The following is a 16,982-nucleotide window of genomic DNA, read 5'->3' as shown; positions in this document are numbered from 1 at the left end:
ATCGGTGGTTCATACCAAGCTTGGGGGCACGGGTGGCCCAGTCGTCTAAGGCGCCGCGATTCGCTGTGCAGAGTTGCGTCCCTTGGGCATGTCAGAAACCTATGATTGTGGGTTTGAATCCCGGTTTGCCCTGATTATGTTTCTAGGTTTGTCAGCACCAAACCCGTGCTTGTGGGTTTCACCGAAGGGGTAAATGTCTTAGACCTGCATCACTTAGGGCTTTCCTCCCACATTAAGCTGACACGTCGTGATATAACTGTAATACTGTTAAAAGCGGCGTTAAACCCAACTCACTCACTCATACCAAGCTCCTCACAGTGAAAGCAGAGCCCTCTATACTATCGCTGCAACAGTATTTTGTGTATTTATGATTAAATAAAGACATATTTATTCGTAAGAATTGATTCAATATGTTTTGATGTTTAAACTGCCAAAGACACAAAAAATATTGAACAGTAACATGTCCCATGTTATATGCCATAGGTCATGTTCTCTTCATAAGGTGCTGTCAATGGCCAGAGACTTTATGCAATACTCTGATTGATTATTATGTAATCTGTTAACTCTTACTTTTCGTTTGATAATGATAATTATCATACCTCCATGTCAGAATAATGAGATCTGATTGGTCCACGAAATCTTGATAAAATACAATGTATCCCACCTTGGAGGGAACTAAATTTCCTACTCAGGGTACATGGGGAGTCATGTATCCCACCTTGGAGGGAACTAAATTTCCTACTCAGGGTACATGGGGAGTCATGTATCCCACCTTGGAGGGGAATAAATTTCCTACTCTGGGTAAATGGGGAGTCATGTATCCCACCTTGGAGGGGAATAAATTTCCTACTCAGGGTAACATTGGGAGTCATGTATCCTGCCTTGGATGAGAATAAATTTCCTACTCAGGGTACATGGGGAGTCATGTATCCCGCCTTGGAGGGGAATAAATTTCCTACTTAGGGTACATGGGGAGTCATGTATCCCGCCTTGGAGGAGAATAAATTTCCTACTTAGGGTACATGGGGAGTCATGTATCCCGCCTTGGAGGGGAATAAATTTCCTACTCAGGGTACATGGGGATTCATGTATCCCGCCTTGGAAGGGAATAAATTTCCTACTTAGGGTACATGGGGATTCATGTATCCCGCCTTGGAGGGGAATAAATTTCCTACACAAGGTACATGGGGAGTCATGTATCCCGCCTTGGAAGGGAATAAATTTCCTACTCAGGGTACATGGAGATTCATGTATCCCGCCTTGGAAGGGAATAAATTTCCTACACAAGGTACATGGGGAGTCATGTATCCCGCCTTGGAAGGGAATAAATTTCCTACTCAGGGTACATGGGGAGTCATGTATCCCACCTTGGAGGGGAATATTTTTCCTACTCAGGGTACATGGGGAGTCATGTATCCCACCTTAGAGGGGAATATATTTCCTACTCAGGGTACATGGGGAGTCATGTATCCCACCTTAGAGGGGAATATATTTCCTACTCAGGGTACATGGGGAGTCATGTATCCCACCTTAGAGGGGAATATATTTCCTACTCAGGGTACATGGGGAGTCATGTATCCCACCTTGGAGGGGAATAAATTTCCTACTCAGGGTACATGGGGAGTCATGTATCCCACCTTGGAGGGGAATAAATTTCCTACTCAAGGTACATGGAGAGTCATGTACCCCTCATTAGGTGGTACCAAAACCTAACGCGAGATGCATAAAACCCCAACACCCCATGTGATCCTGCTACAACTTATATTGTACCATTTAATTTCCCTAATCCATCAAAGTAAGAGCAACTGGTCTAAAAAGTAGATGGATACAGTTTTTGTTTAATATTCTTATCAGAAACCAAAAAATAAGAAATAGTCGTGTAAGCCATAAATGTTATCTGTTGTAGCAAGAGACGGAGAAGGTGATGCACGAGAAGATTGAGGCCAGTGTGGGAGAGAGAGACGGCATCTGGCAACTCAAGATGGCTGACCAAGAGAAGGCCCACCAGGAGGTGCTGGAGGTCAAGGTCAGTGTGGGCTGATCGTGTTGCCATATATTCAACTGGACTACTTGCACAAAGGGGGCATGGTCCATGGTGCTGCAACTAAGCCGAATTATTTTTTTTGCCTTTTAGTGGTTCCTTTAATCTGAGGATTGTTATTTGAAGTCTTTCAATGACCAATCAGAACATGGTAGGATTTAGGAGATATATTTACTATGCTATTGGGGGAGGGGTCGGCTAGCTAGTGGTTAAATTGTTCGCTCGTCATGCCAAAGACCTGGGTTCAAATCCCCAAATGTGTGAAACCAAAAGTAATTTCTTGAGCCTATTCTTAAGATCCTTCCTGCAGTTGGGTGAGGTGAAATGGGGTTTAATTTTTCCAAGATTATTGCACTTATATAGCGAAGTGCATGCAAGTATGTGTCTGTGGCTGCTTGTACTAGTCCGGACTGATGCCAATTGATAGTGCTAGCTCACTGAGAAACCATGCTGCAGTTTAACATGAATACCCCACTCAGACACAGTATACTGACTCTGAGCCGACCAGTCCTTGTTTTAGCCCCTTAATTCCGAGCACCAGACAAGGTAACAACAAGTACCATCTTTTAACGTCTTTTGGTATGACGCGGCCAGGGTTCGAACATTATTATTATAATTCTACTCACCTCTGTCTGTGGTTCCCAATTCCCCATGCTGGATGTTTGATGTGACTAAACTGATGGCTGCAGGAAGAAGTGTTGTTGGTTTTGCAGGAGAGGGAGAAGGAGCTGGCGGTGACACAGCTGCAGGAGGAGTTACGGCGGAGGCTTCATGAGAAGGAGGAGGAGATGGGGCTGGCAGTGGAGGAGCGAGAGCTGCAGAAGATGGCCACCGTCTCCGAGATCGACACTCAGAAAGACCAGCTGCACCTCCAGATCGACAGACTTAACTCAGTGAGTGTAATACTCAATGTGGTCAGTGTCTGACTGAACTCAGTGAGTGTATGACTCAACATGACCAGTGTTTGACTTAACTCAGTGAGTGTATGACTCAACTTGATAAGTGTTTGACTTAGCTCAGTGAGTGTATGACTCAACTTGGTCAGTGTTAGACTTTACTCGTTGAGTGTATGACTCAACTTGGTCAGTGTTAGACTTTACTCGTTGAGTGTATGACTCAACTTGGTCAGTGTTAGACTTTACTCGTTGAGTGTATGACTCAACTTGATAAGTGTTTGACTTAGCTCAGTGAGTGTATGACTCAACTTGGTCAGTGTTAGACTTTACTCAGTGAGTGTATGACTCAACTTGATAAGTGTTTGACTTAACTCAGTGAGCATATGACTCAACTTGGTCAGTGTTAGACTTTACTCGTTGAGTGTATGACTCAACTTGATAAGTGTTTGACTTAGCTCAGTGAGTGTATGACTCAACTTGGTCAGTGTTAGACTTTACTCGTTGAGTGTATGACTCAACTTGATAAGTGTTTGACTTAACTCGGTGAGCGTATAACTCAACTTGGTCAGTGTTTGACTTAACTTAGTGAGTGTTTGACTTAACTTGATACGTGTTTGACTTAACTCGGTGAGCGTGTGGCTCAACTTGGTCAGTGTTAGACTTTACTCGTTGAGTGTATGACTCAACTTGGTCAGTGTTAGACTTTACTCGTTGAGTGTATGACTCAACTTGATAAGTGTTTGACTTAGCTCAGTGAGTGTATGACTCAACTTGGTCAGTGTTAGACTTTACTCAGTGAGTGTATGACTCAACTTGATAAGTGTTTGACTTAACTCGGTGAGCGTATAACTCAACTTGGTCAGTGTTTGACTTAACTTAGTGAGTGTTTGACTTAACTTGATACGTGTTTGACTTAACTCGGTGAGCATGTGGCTCAACTTGGTGAGTGTTTGACTTGAGTCAATGTTTGAGTTGATTCAGTAAATGTTTGACTCAACTTGTGTTTTAGTGTTTTACTTTGCTGTGCGAGTTCCAAACTCAACTTGGTCAGCGTTTAACTTAACTCAGTCTTTGACTTTATTCAGTGATTGTTTGACTTGACTTGGTCAGTGTTTTACTCAACTGTGAGTGTTTTCTAATTGGTATGAATGTATGAATCGACTTGGTGACTGTGACTTATTACCGTTAATTTTTTTCACAACATGGCAAGTCTGTAACTTGACTTAGTCATTGTTTGACACGACTTGGTGAGTGCCACTTAAACTCAGGAGTGTTTGATTGTCCTCTGTGAGTGTTTGACTTGACTCATTGAGTGTCTGATTTGTTTGACTCTGTGGGTAAGTCGGTGAGTGTGACCCAACTTGGCCAGATTTTGAATTGACTCAAAGGATGTTTGCTAGGGCTGGGACGATATCGATACAACAACTGTGCGATCCGATACGTATCACGATAACTTGTTCACAAACCGATACGTATCACGATACTTGTAAGTGCTCTTATCTGTGTAAGCCATCTTTTTCATAGACAGGATAGTCAAATAACTGGCACACTGATGATTTACAGCTGGCAGTGTCAAGTATGACACATCAGATTTACTTTTTCACTACTAATTAGTGTTAAGTGTAACAACCATTAAAGTAAAACATTTAAGGTATGAATCGATATTTTGTACTTAGTGTGTGACTAAGATCGATACATGTATCGGGAAGTAAAATATCACGATTCACCGATGCATCGGTGCACCACTAATGGTGGCGATAGATTGGTGTAACTTTATTAGTTCTATAGTTTCTGAAACATACTGACTGTAAATGACCTTACCTTCTTGCCACTCGTCCAAGAGTTTCCTCATGCAGTGGCAGTAATCCCATGTCTCTGTGTAGGAGAAGATCGAGCTGGAGAACCAGGTGAGCAAGCTCCAGGATGACATGGCAACCGCTGCAGCCAGCTTCACCCAGCAGATGGAGGAGATGACGAGCAAACATAATCAGGTACTGCAGTCACACACCTGTCAGGTAAAGTCACACAATTCTAATGGGTAAAGTCATACACCTCTGTCAAGAAACTCACACCGCTGTTAGGTAAATTCACACACCTGTTAGGTAAAGTTACACAATTCTAATGGGTAAAGTCACACATCTATCTGGTAATGGCACACAATCCTATCCGATAAAGTCATACAATTCTATTGAGTAAAGTCACACAGTTCTATCGGATAAGGTCACACAATTATATCAGGTGAATTGACACGCCTCTGTCAATAATCAGTAACCATGATGTCAGATTCCATATGACCTCACCTCAATCTTCGTGTCCTTGCAGGCCCTGGCAGGCTCGAACACGGAGCTGGAGTCTTACTACCAGGCCCAGCTGCAGGCCGTGAAGGGGCAGCAGCAGCAACTGCTCCAAGACAAGAAGACCGAGCTGGAGTCGCTGGAGCAAGACCTGAAGGAGGTCAAGGCCGCCATGGAGGAGAAGGAGTGTGAGCTGGAGGGTCGGACCGGCGACTACGAGAAAGAGATCGCCAAGCTGCAGACTGACCTTGCCGAGAAGGAGGAGGAGAATGTGAAAGTTAAGAAAGAACTGGAGAATGTCCGACTTGAGTTTGAGGACGTAAGGACATCATTGACACAACAGATATCCAATTTGCAATCCACGGTTGATGGCTTGGAGTTGTGTAAGAAGGAGCTTGAAGAGAGCAGTGTGAAGTTAAAGGATGAGTTTGATTCTTTTAGGACGGAGAGTGAGAATCATGTGCAGGAGCTGACATCACAGAGAGAGAAGCTTGAAGTTCAGCAAGCTCAGTTGGTTGAAAAGTGTCAGCAGATGAGTTCAGACCAAGTTGACTTTTCGAAATCTTTAGATGAGAAGGCATCTTTGGCTGAAACAGAGAAAGCAGACTTGTTGAATCAGATCGAGAGTAAAAATCAGGAACTTGCAAGTTTGCTACATCAAATAGAGGCACTGCAGAATGAGAAAGGACAGGTGGTTGAAGATTTCAAGCAGAAACTGGATGCATCCGAGTCAGAAAAGCAGCAGACGACTGACGCTGTTACAGCTTCTCTGTCGCAGCTGCAAACAGTGGAGAATCGGGTTCGGGAGTTGGAGGAGGAGGTGGCGACGAAGGGGGAACAGTTGAAACAGCTAGAAGCTGACAAGGAGTTGATCCTTCTGGAACGAAGTGACATCGAGGCTCGAGGTTCCGAGAAGGATGTGTACATCGGGCAGCTGAAGGAGACGGTGAAGTCCCTGGAGGAATGCCAAGCTGATATCGAGAGGGAGAAATCAAACATGGAAGAAAAACTGACGTCACTAGAGTCTGTTTTGGATGAACTGGGTAAAGCGAAAACTGAGCTGACAGAAAAGTTGGAGGAAAGTAAACAGACGTTTAGCCAACAGGCTTCCCAGGAGAAGGAAACCTTAGAGGAAAGGATTGCTGCACTAGAGAAGGATCTCAGTGAATATGTCCAGAAGTCAGTAGACTATGAGAAAACATTATGTTCAAAGGATGATGAGATTCTAGCACTGAGAACAGTCATTGATGACAACACAGGATTTATCAAATCTTTAGAAGGTAAACAAGAACAAACAGAACAGATTCTTCTCAAGAAGGATGAAGAAATAAAGGCTGTAGAAGGAAAGCTTGCTCAGACTGCGGAGAAGTTCAATCAGCTGAGATCTGAGGCGAAGGGGAAGATCAAGGAGTTGAAGGAGACGGCGGAACAGACGAAACAGAAACATCAGGAGGAGAACGCCCAGAAGCAGAAGGACTGGGAGGAGAAGGTGAACATGATGAACATCGACAAGACAAACATGGAGAAGCAGTATACCAACCAGATCCAGTCCTTGGAACAGAGGCTGGCTGCGGAGAAGGAGAACATGCAGAAGCTGGAGGACGGCTTCCGGAAACAGTTCGAGGAGAAACAGGCCAAGTTCAAGGAGACCATGGGGAAGATCAAGGAGAGGTTTGAGGAGAAGCTGAAGGAGAAGGATGGGGAAGTTGAGGCCAAGATCCAGGAGCTCACCCAGCAGAAGGAACTCGGGATGGAAGACGTCACCAAGAGTCTTGAGGTCATGCGCGAACAGCAGCTCCGGGACCAAGCAGAGCGACACCAAGCTGCCATTCAGGAAGTAGTGGAGGAGTGGAAGTGTAAACTTGAAAATGTTCAGGATGAATTTGATACAAAATTTCAAAGGAATTCGGAGGAGAATGAGCAGAAGAAAAGTGAAATTGAATCCATACATTCCTCCAAACTGACAGCAATGTCACAGTCATTTGAAGCACAGGTGAAGTCCCTTCAAGAAGATATTGAGAGGTATAGGACAGAACTTGCTGATCTCAAATCAGACAGAGATGAAAAGATGCAAGAGTTGGTGGAGTTAAGGCAACAATTGAGTGAGCAGGATACCAAGATTAGTGATCTCGTGTCAGCTCTGGAGACAGAGAAACAGTCAAGCCAAAGTGTGTGTGAATCAACTGTGAGTGAATATTCAGGGAAGGTTGGTCAGATGGAATCTGTGATTAGTGAACTCAATGAGAAACTATCTGAGGTTCAGGAAAAACATACACAAGAAATTCAAGAGAAGGATGTGCAGCTACAAGACCACCAAGGGCGGTTAACACAGCTCCAGACAGAGAACTCTTCAATGGAGGAGATGCTTAAAGCACTGAATGAAACTGCTCAGAGTAAAGATGACCAAATACAGTCTTTGAGCGAAGAATGTGAATCTCTGAAGTCTGGGCAGACTCAAGTTCAGGAAGTTAAAGTACAGTTATCAGAATTAGAGAATAATTTTAAGAACTTGCAACAGGACAAGGCATCACAGGAATCAGCAGGCGAACTTCTGAAGGAGGAACATACAAGGATCGTGCAAGATTATGAAAGTCGGATTTCTGAAATGGTTGCAAATGATGGTGAACTACAAACAAGATTAAAAGAACTCAATGGCAAAGTGTCCAGTACAGAGGAGAGGCTGCAAGAATGTATTCAGAGTTATGAGAGTCAGCTTGAGGAGTATCGCGGAAAGTTACAGCGACAGGAAGTTGCTGTTAAAGAGGAGGTAACTCTTCTGAAGCAACAGTTGCACGATGCACAGAACAATGCACAGTTGACTTCAGCAGAGTTGCAGACATCTCTGCAGCAAAAAGTGCAGGAAAATGAAGAGAGGTTTGTTAATCAGGCAGCTAAACATCGAGAGGAGATGGAAAAGGTGGAGACGTCATGGCAGGATAAGATGAAGGAGATTAAGCAGAAATATGTGACAAAACTCAAGGAGATTCAGGGAGGAAACAAGGAAAAGATTGCTGGGCTAGAGGACAAGTTGAAGAAGGAGGTCCATAGTAAAGAAGAAGTATCCTCCGAGTTGTCTCATGCAAACACACGTCTGCTGCAACTTCAGGAAGCTGGAGGGACTTCTAGGGATACCATTGTTGATCTGGAACAAAAACTGGATGAAATGACAAGGACTTTGAATGATAAGGAAAGTGACCTTGAAACAGTGAGGCAGAGTCTATTGTCGACAGAGAACCGGCTTCAGGAACTGGAGTCTGAGAAGGATCAACTGAGCCAAGAAATCTCCCAGGTTACTTCATCTCTGCAGGTAAAAGATGAAGAGATGATGAAACTAAGGAGAGACTTGGAGGAGAAAGAGAACCTTGTGAAAGAAATAGAACAAAGTCAACAGTCTTCCAGTGAGGAACTAAGTCAAACAGTTCTTGTAAAGCAGAAATCTATTTCAGAGAAGGAATTAGTGATACAAACTCTTGAAGATTCTCTGAAGCAGGGTGAGGCCAGGGTGGCCGACCTTGAGGCAGAGAATCAGCAGCTGAAGCAAAGTGTGTCAGACATGGAACAGAAATGTTCTGAGTTGACTTCCACATTAGAGATTTTACGACAGAGTGAACAAGCCACAGGGGAGGCTGAGACTAAGTTGAATGAAAGTTTGTTGGAGCGAGAACGATTAAAAGAAGAGAGTGACAAGCAAATGAAGGAATTGACAGACAAACACAGTGAAGAAATCAAACAGTTCAGCTCAAGACAAGATACAGAAAATAATACCAAGGTTTCAGAATACAAGAAAAAAGCTGAAGCTTACTTGGCTCAGATGAAAAAGCAGATGATTGATGAGAGGGAAGAATTAGCGGCCAGAGCTAAAGAAAAAATATCGTCTTTACAAACTGTGATTGAAAATTTGAAAATAAGTCTTGATGAAGAGAAGTCTGAGAAACAAAAGGCTTCAAAAGAGTTTACACAGCAGACGGAACAATTAGAATCCTCCCATCTCAAAGTAGTGCAAGAAAAAGATAAGGAAATTGAAGAAACTATTCAAAAACTTGAAATGTCAGATAAAATGAAAAGTGATTTGATGACAAATATTGAACAGTTAAACACTGAAAATAACACACTGAGTGACAAAATGTCTGCAACTTTGAAAGAAAAGGGTGAAATGAAAACTGAACTTGAAGGTCAAATCAAAAAGTTGGAATCACAAATCAAGAAACTGGAAAAGAAGTTACAGCTGTTAAGAAAAGAAAAAGAGGAAGAGATTGATTCAATGACAAAGTTACATGCACATGAGATGGAGAAGATGGAAAAGGATAAAGTCGAAGATCGAAGGTCGACTGAGGAAGATCATGCTGTGAAGATCAAACAGCTGGTTAGAGAGTTCAACTCCAAGTTAGCTGAAAAAGAGAATCTATTTGAAGAAACGTTGAATGAAGCTGTCAGTAAGTTTGTACATGTTGGTAGATCTCAAGGTTCATACTTTTGGAGTTTTTTCACCAGTCTTTTTCACAAGATTCAAAAAAGCTTCTTTGGCAACATGAAATGCATGATATGTAAAACACTGTTCCAAGCTGCATTAGGCCATCTTCCTGAGTCAAGGGAGTTAACTGACTATAAAAGTCCAGTTTCCACCCTTGCCGAACTAGGCTGGTGTTATGGAGTTACATTTTGGCTGGGCTAACGAGTCTATGCATAGTCCAATCGTAAACTGTCATGCAGATTTCGGCCAATTGCACGATTTGCAAAGCAAGTGCACGGCCAACTCATTATCAACAGATATTTCCCTATTATTTTCATGTTTTTAATCAAGGTGCTCGCGTGATTTGATGCACTTCGCGATGTAAGACCCGTTTTATAACAATATAGATCTTGATTATCGATCAGATCGTCTTGATTCGGCACCGCCATTTTGTTTGAAGCAAATCGAGTGATACGAGAGATGGAATCTGATTGGTCCATAGGAGAGGCATAGAAGGGACATAACTCGTAATAGCCACTGGGGGCGCTATGATTGAGGCCAGGAATTCAAGCCTAGTTCGGCAAGGGTGTGAACTGGACTTTTGTAGTCAGTTAGCTCACTTGCCTCGGGAAGATGCATTAGACTCCAGTTGTAGGTAACAGACACTAAATGGGAAGAAATTCACTCCTTCTTTGGTATCTAAAGGAATCTTTGAAAATTCTGCTTTTGTGTTTATTATTTATGGCTGCATAACTTGAGTCCTATCTTAGATCTGAGTCCTACTTGTCTTCATTATTATAATGTTTGTGGCCATAGCAAGACCAACACCAAGGATCTGAATCCTACCTTGGATGTGAGTCCTACCCAGGATCTAAGTCCTATCTTGGATGTGAGTCACACCTTGGATCTAAGTCCTATCTTGGATGTGAGTCACACCTTGGATCTGAGTCTTACCATGGTCCTATCATATTCACTTGACCAACTAGTAATAACATATTTGAACACACCCTACACAAAGCCTACAAATCTACATCCCTCGGGTTTCCTTTAGCATGAGACCAACTGACGCGAGCTACCTATCTTGGATGTGAGTCACACCTTGGATCTAAGTCCTATCTTGGATGTGAGTCACACCTTGCATCTAAGTCCTATCTTGGATGTGAGTCACACCTTGGATCTAAGTCCTATCTTGGATGTGAGTCACACCTTGGATCTAAGTCCTATCTTGGATGTGAGTCACACCTTGGATCTAAGTCCTATCTTGGATGTGAGTCACACCTTGGATCTAAGTCCTATCTTGGATGTGAGTCACACCTTGGATCTGAGTCCTACCATGGACAAGAGTCCTATCATATTAACTTGTCAAACTAGTAATAACATATTTGAACACACCCTACACATAGCCTACAAATCTACCCCTCGGGTTTCCTTTAGCATGAGACCAACTGACGCGAGCTAACAAAGAAGTGCAAATGTGTATCATTCCTACCTATCAGGCTAAATGCCAGTGAATTGCGTCACTAGCAGTGAGAGGGTGAGATGTGTTTCAGACAAGAGTCACAGGGGGGAGCAGCAGATCGTCCACGAGCATCACGAGCAGGTGGAGGAGCTGTACAAGGATCTCCACGAAGCTCAGGAGAGATCGGAGCAGATGCAGCAGGATCATGAGGAGGCTCTGCAGGTACTGTTCTCAGTTGGGTCACCGTTGGTCAGTGTCGCATCTTAACCATCACATTGTGGCAATTTTGCTGGACCTTGTTAGTATGTAAATCTTAGAGGACAAGGATCAGTACGAGAGCTTTTTAAATATTTACCTCAATGTCTAATGTGCAGCGATGGGGCGGTCGGGTAGCCTAGTGGTTAAAGCGTTCGCTCATCACGCCGAAGACGTGTGAAGCCCATTTGTGGTGTCCCCCGCCGTGATATTGCTGGAATATTGCTAAAAGCGGCGTAAAACCTCACTCACTCACTAATGTGCAGCGTCATTCCATTGATGAAGTCATACAGTGCTTTGACATTACTCAACAAGGTTACAATGTAGTGATATCATTGTTTAAAGATTGTTGTGGTGCTACTCTCTTTAACTTTTGCCGTCTGTGATGCTGTGTTGTGAAACTACTTGCCGTGAAGATCTGGAGTAGAATAGATCTTCAGCAACCCATGCTTGCCATAAAAGGTGATTGTGCTTGTCGTAAGAGGCGACTAACGGGATCAGGTGGTCAGGCTCGCTGACATGGTTGATGCATGTTATCGTATCCCAAAGGGTTCGATGCTCATGATATCAGTCACTTGATTGTCTGGTCCAGATTCAATTATTTACAGACCGCTGTCATAGCTGGAATACTGCTAACTGTGACGTTAAACAACAAACAAATAAATGTTAAATTACTTCTGATATATGACAGTTCGAGTTGCTGAGAAACAACAAAGTCATACCAGCAGACATCCTTAAATCTTTTATAATTATACTTCAAATATAACCTATCTATCTTCAACCATCTTTTGCAAAACTCACAATGCTGCCCTTGGCCTCTGACTTTCTTCAATAAACCATTTTTAAAGCACAGCACCATGCTAGATAAGATAAAGATCATTTTCGGTTTCTGAGACACCTCTAAAGGCATGAAAGTTTGTGAAGTATTGGTGCGTCGTCAGACTGTGAACCTGCAATTTGTCTCTGTAGGAACGTGAAGGAGAGATGACTGAGCAGTTGACTGCCCTTAAGTCAGAGTTATCTGCCCTTAAGCAACAACACCAGGTAGAGCTGTCTGAAATGGAAGAGAGGCTAAGGAAGTCACATGATAAGACTCTTCAAGACCGTGAAACATTCCATAAAGAGGAAGTTTCAGCTTTGACCCGAGAATGGAACCACGAGAGAAAGGTAGGGGAGGTGACTCTTGTAAGAGTTACAATACACCCACTAATATGTTCTTTGTCCCTTTCCTTGCTGCTAGGACCTCCAAAACATTTCCTTGTGATGTGAGAGTGGAATTTTGTCTTTTGGCAAGCTAGATCCCAAGCTAGATGGCGAGCTAGATCCCAAGCTAGATGGCGAGCTAGATCCCTGCGACATCATGGCTCCCACTTGATGTAACACGCATTGCCTGAATGTAGGTTGTCGTAGGTTGTGTTCTAGGAAACAATTTTATGTTGTACGTAAGTTGTTTTGTTGATGGATGATTCATTACGTAGATATTTCTGAAACATCAACCTGTGACGATTTGTTGCCATTTGTATGAAAATAGCAGTAAATTTTGATTTTACAATCAAAATATGATATCTCATATCAAAACCTTCAGCTCATAATAATCTGAATTATTGTGAAAACTTCAGATTTTTCCAATCAGGAATCAGATTTTACACTCTGTTTCAGAGTTTAAGGGTTGTCAATTCTAGATGTTGGATATGTTTGATTATATCAGTGAAAGGAGGTTGTGTTAAACCTTTGGCATCTTATATGCTTAGAGTTAGTGGTAGGACAATACACCAATGCATCGGTGGATCGTGATTTTTAGCTTCTCGATACAAGTATAGATCAGGGTTACACACTGTTAAAAATATCGATTCTGACCTTAAATGTTTGCTTCAATAACTGTTCCACTAAACACTAATCAGTAGTGCAAGTTAATAGTGAAAACATAAATATTTTCATTTGTTGTGCCATACTTGATACTGCCAACTGTAAATCGTCAGTGTGCCAGGTATTTGGCCATCCTGTCTATGAAAAATATAAGTTACACGCCACAGATAAGAGCACATGCAAGTATCGTGATACGTATCGGATCGTGAGTAAGGTATCGTGATACGTATCGGATCTCACAGTTGGTGTATCGTCCCAGCCCTGCTCTGAGTATCTAGAAGCTTGTAACGCTATACTGTTTTCCCACAGTGAGTATGAAAGTGTTTGTGTTCGAGTAGAAGCACTGTGTGTAGGTGCTGTTGTTGACACACACTATGTTGTAGTGCACAGATTGGAATATTATTACAACCAGAAGTTGGTTTCCATTTGGAGAAGTGAAAAAAATAAAATGTTATGATCCATCAGTATACTGTGTCTGAGCGTGGTATGGTTTCTCAGTGGGCTAGCACTATAAAATCGGCATTAGTCCGGACTAGTACAAGCATCCACTCACATTCGTGCTTACACATCGCTATATGAGTGCAGTAACCTTGGACAACGTTAAACCCCATTTCACATCACCTCACCTCACCTTAAGGGGATTCCAGGTAAGAATATAAGTCCCCCAAATCAATGCTTGTCATAAGAGCCACCAAAATGGACCGATTGTCACACACAGTGACTTGGTTGATTGCATTTCATTGATGCTCATAATATCAATCACTGGATTGTCAGGTTGATGGTCTGGTCCTGACTCGATTATAACAGCTGTCATATAGCTGGAATATTGCTGAGTGCGGGGTTATTCAACAAACAAACTTTATTCAACACGGTGGGGTGATCAACATGTCATGATCCCCACAATTTCATGAAGAAGATCATCCATCATCCTGTTCCTTGGAGTTAGTCCAACAATCAAGCAGAGCACAATGTATTCATTTGCTGTAGAAGTTAGAACAAGCTGCATTGTATCACACTCTCATCGAAATCAGCATCATATAGCTCTCGTTTCATTTCTGTATATGCATGACAGCAGTTGCAAGCAAATTTGGCCCAATCCTGGCATCACTATCAACCTTTATCCAATTATTTATGCCTATGGACATCTCATTGACTAAATCATAAATCTAATGAAGTTTATTACAGCTCAAAACCTTCCATCAATCAAAGAACAAACTTTCATGAAATTGTAAATGCAGTTTATTGCAGTCTCACCTATAATTTTTTAATCTGCTACCTTGAACTTCTATTTTGGAATCAGTTAAAAGTGTTGAAACAGATCGGAAGTTTTTGGTCTCAGTTAAGTGGATGTCGGTATTATCGGATGCTTAAAACATCTCGGTGAGCAGGGCCCAGTATCTTCAGCCTGGAGTCGTCCAGTGCAAGTCTCGGTTACATGAAGGGCGGTGGAGTAGCCTCATGGTTAAAGCGTTCGCTCAGCGATTCCCAACATGGGGACAATGTGTGAAGCCCATTTCTGGTGTCCCCTGCCGTGATATTGCTGGAATAATGCTATAAGCGGCGTAAAACCACACACGAACAATCGAACGAACGAGGAATAAAACAATGAGTTAATGCATGACTCAACTCTGGATTCTCACCAACCCGAATGTAACAGAATGTTTTATATTAACTGTGATTGTTTGTCAGGATGATTTCTGTGGCAGTGTAGTAAGTCTCATGCCCTGGAGAATGTTTTGTGCTCCGATATTTGTTTTGTGCTCCGAGAGCTGTGTTTTGTTGTTGTCCTATTACTAGCGTTGTGTTTGTTGCTTTCTAGTCTGACCGTCAACTCGCACCGTTCGATCCCATGGCACAACCACAGGTACTTTATTTTACAATTTATACATCAATTTATTTACCATCTCATTGTTTTGTTTTCATCACTGTATTCAGCAAATGTTCGTTCACCATTCATTTCTGCCTGTTGAACTTGTTGACAATATTGCTTAGCCAGATGAACATGTTTACGAGGTGAGACTTTTTTTTTTCAATTGGTTTACAAATTACTGACCAAAAATTAATGAGAAGTTGGGTTAATATATACTCAAAAGCACTTTCTTTGTTTTATACTGTCTAATTTTTATGTACACATTCAACACACAAAAAATGTGTATACGTGTAGCAGGGTGTGGAGTCATCCCACAGATGACATCAGGTTAACCTCTTCGGTCATGTGGACAAGGCGTCCGACCTCTGATCATAAGGTCTGTGGTTCCAATCCCATCACAGGACTCGGAAATTTTATTGCTGCTACATTGGCACCCAACGTGGGGCTGAGCACGTTCATATTAAATTTGAGCAAAATAAACCTCAGTACCCTACTATGAGGCCCGGGATATGCCTTCTGTTGACGGGGGAGTATGTAGCAGGGCGTGGAGTCATCCCACAGATGACATCCTTACAAGCTGACAAGGTTAACCTCTTCGGTCATGTGGACAAGGCGTCCAACCTCTTATCAGAAGGTCCGTGGTTTGAATCCCATCACGGGACTCGGAAATTTTATGGCCGCTACATACGGTATCGATGGCATCATGGTATAGGTTAAAGGAAGAGACAAGTCTAACAATGCACACATTGCAACAGGGCCCACTTGCACAAAGCAATCTTAGCGCTAAGATCATCTTAACTCCTATACACTAATATAGTCTTAAGATAGTCTTAGCGCTAAGATTGTTTTTTGCAAGTGGGCCCTGATATCAGATAACTATTTAAGACCAAAACATTTAATCTGAAATTTTATATGTACAGTGGAATCTGTTCAATTTGGACCGGTAAAAAGGTCTGGTTTAAACCGTGTCTGTTTACACAGTGTACAAAGAGTTGGACTGAAGACAAAACAAAATGCAACGATCATTCATCTTTATTCACACGCACATTGTACATGAAATATTGACATGGGCTGGCATTAAATACACATTAAAACATTCCATACTTGCAAAAGTCATTGAAAACGGACTGCTGATGTTCCTGAAGATTGTTTTTTAAAGTCATGTCCTCAGTCACAGTTTCGAGGTGAGGTACCGGTACGTGGTTAACTTACGAGCTGTGTTTACCGTTACTTATTGACATGCTCAAGACACTGAGTTAATCAAATTAAAATGAGTTTCTCATTAACAGGAGAGTAAATTTTAATTATCTTAGTGGACAACAAAGTATTAAGATCCATGGGATTACATGCAGGAGTAGCATTGTTGTTTTAGCTCACAATGACTGAGCTTACATCATACTGAGAGGGGGGCACGGGTGGCCCAATCGTCTAAGGCGCCGCGATTCGCTGTGCAGAGTTGCGTCCCTTGGGCACGTCAGAAACCTATGATTGTGGGTTCGAATCCCAATTCACCCCGATTATGTTTCTAGGTACATAGAAATTGATTATGTTTCTAGGTTTGTCAGCACCATACCCGTGCTCGTGGGTTTCACCGAAGTGGTAAATGTCTGAGACCTGCATCACTTCGGGCTTTCCTCCCACATTAAGCTGACACGCCGCGATATAACTGGAATACTGTTAAAAGCTGCGTTAAACTCAACTCACTCACTCACTCACTCACTCACTCACTCACTCACTCACTCACTCATGCTGAGAGAACATCCAATCTGGTCCTGTCAGATTTAGACAACTTCTTTTCAATAGTAAATTGTTGGTAGGAACGTAATTTCAGTCCAAAGTCTGCAGTGTAAA

At 42.4% G+C, this 16,982-nt stretch overlaps 1 protein-coding gene across 2 annotated transcripts in view; it reads left to right on the top strand.

Annotated features, from left to right (window-relative positions):
- LOC124131078 (golgin subfamily A member 4-like) overlaps window positions 1-16,982 on the top strand; it is a 50,381-nt gene that overhangs the window by 14,400 nt on the left and 18,999 nt on the right. For both annotated transcript variants that reach the window (XM_046494168.2, XM_046494169.2), the window contains exons 10-16: window positions 1,907-2,026; window positions 2,755-2,934; window positions 4,821-4,928; window positions 5,260-9,664; window positions 11,232-11,362; window positions 12,365-12,562; window positions 15,081-15,125. In XM_046494168.2, coding sequence (XP_046350124.2) covers window positions 1,907-2,026; window positions 2,755-2,934; window positions 4,821-4,928; window positions 5,260-9,664; window positions 11,232-11,362; window positions 12,365-12,562; window positions 15,081-15,125 — 5,187 coding nt within the window. The remainder of the gene's footprint in view (window positions 1-1,906; window positions 2,027-2,754; window positions 2,935-4,820; window positions 4,929-5,259; window positions 9,665-11,231; window positions 11,363-12,364; window positions 12,563-15,080; window positions 15,126-16,982) is intronic.

Source organism: Haliotis rufescens, unplaced genomic scaffold (assembly GCF_023055435.1).
Source record: "Haliotis rufescens isolate VD_foot unplaced genomic scaffold, xgHalRufe1.0.p SCAF_10, whole genome shotgun sequence".
Classification (NCBI taxonomy): domain Eukaryota; kingdom Metazoa; phylum Mollusca; class Gastropoda; order Lepetellida; family Haliotidae; genus Haliotis; species Haliotis rufescens.
Note: the sequence above shows the minus strand (reverse complement) of the source record. Positions and strands in the feature narration are given on the sequence as shown.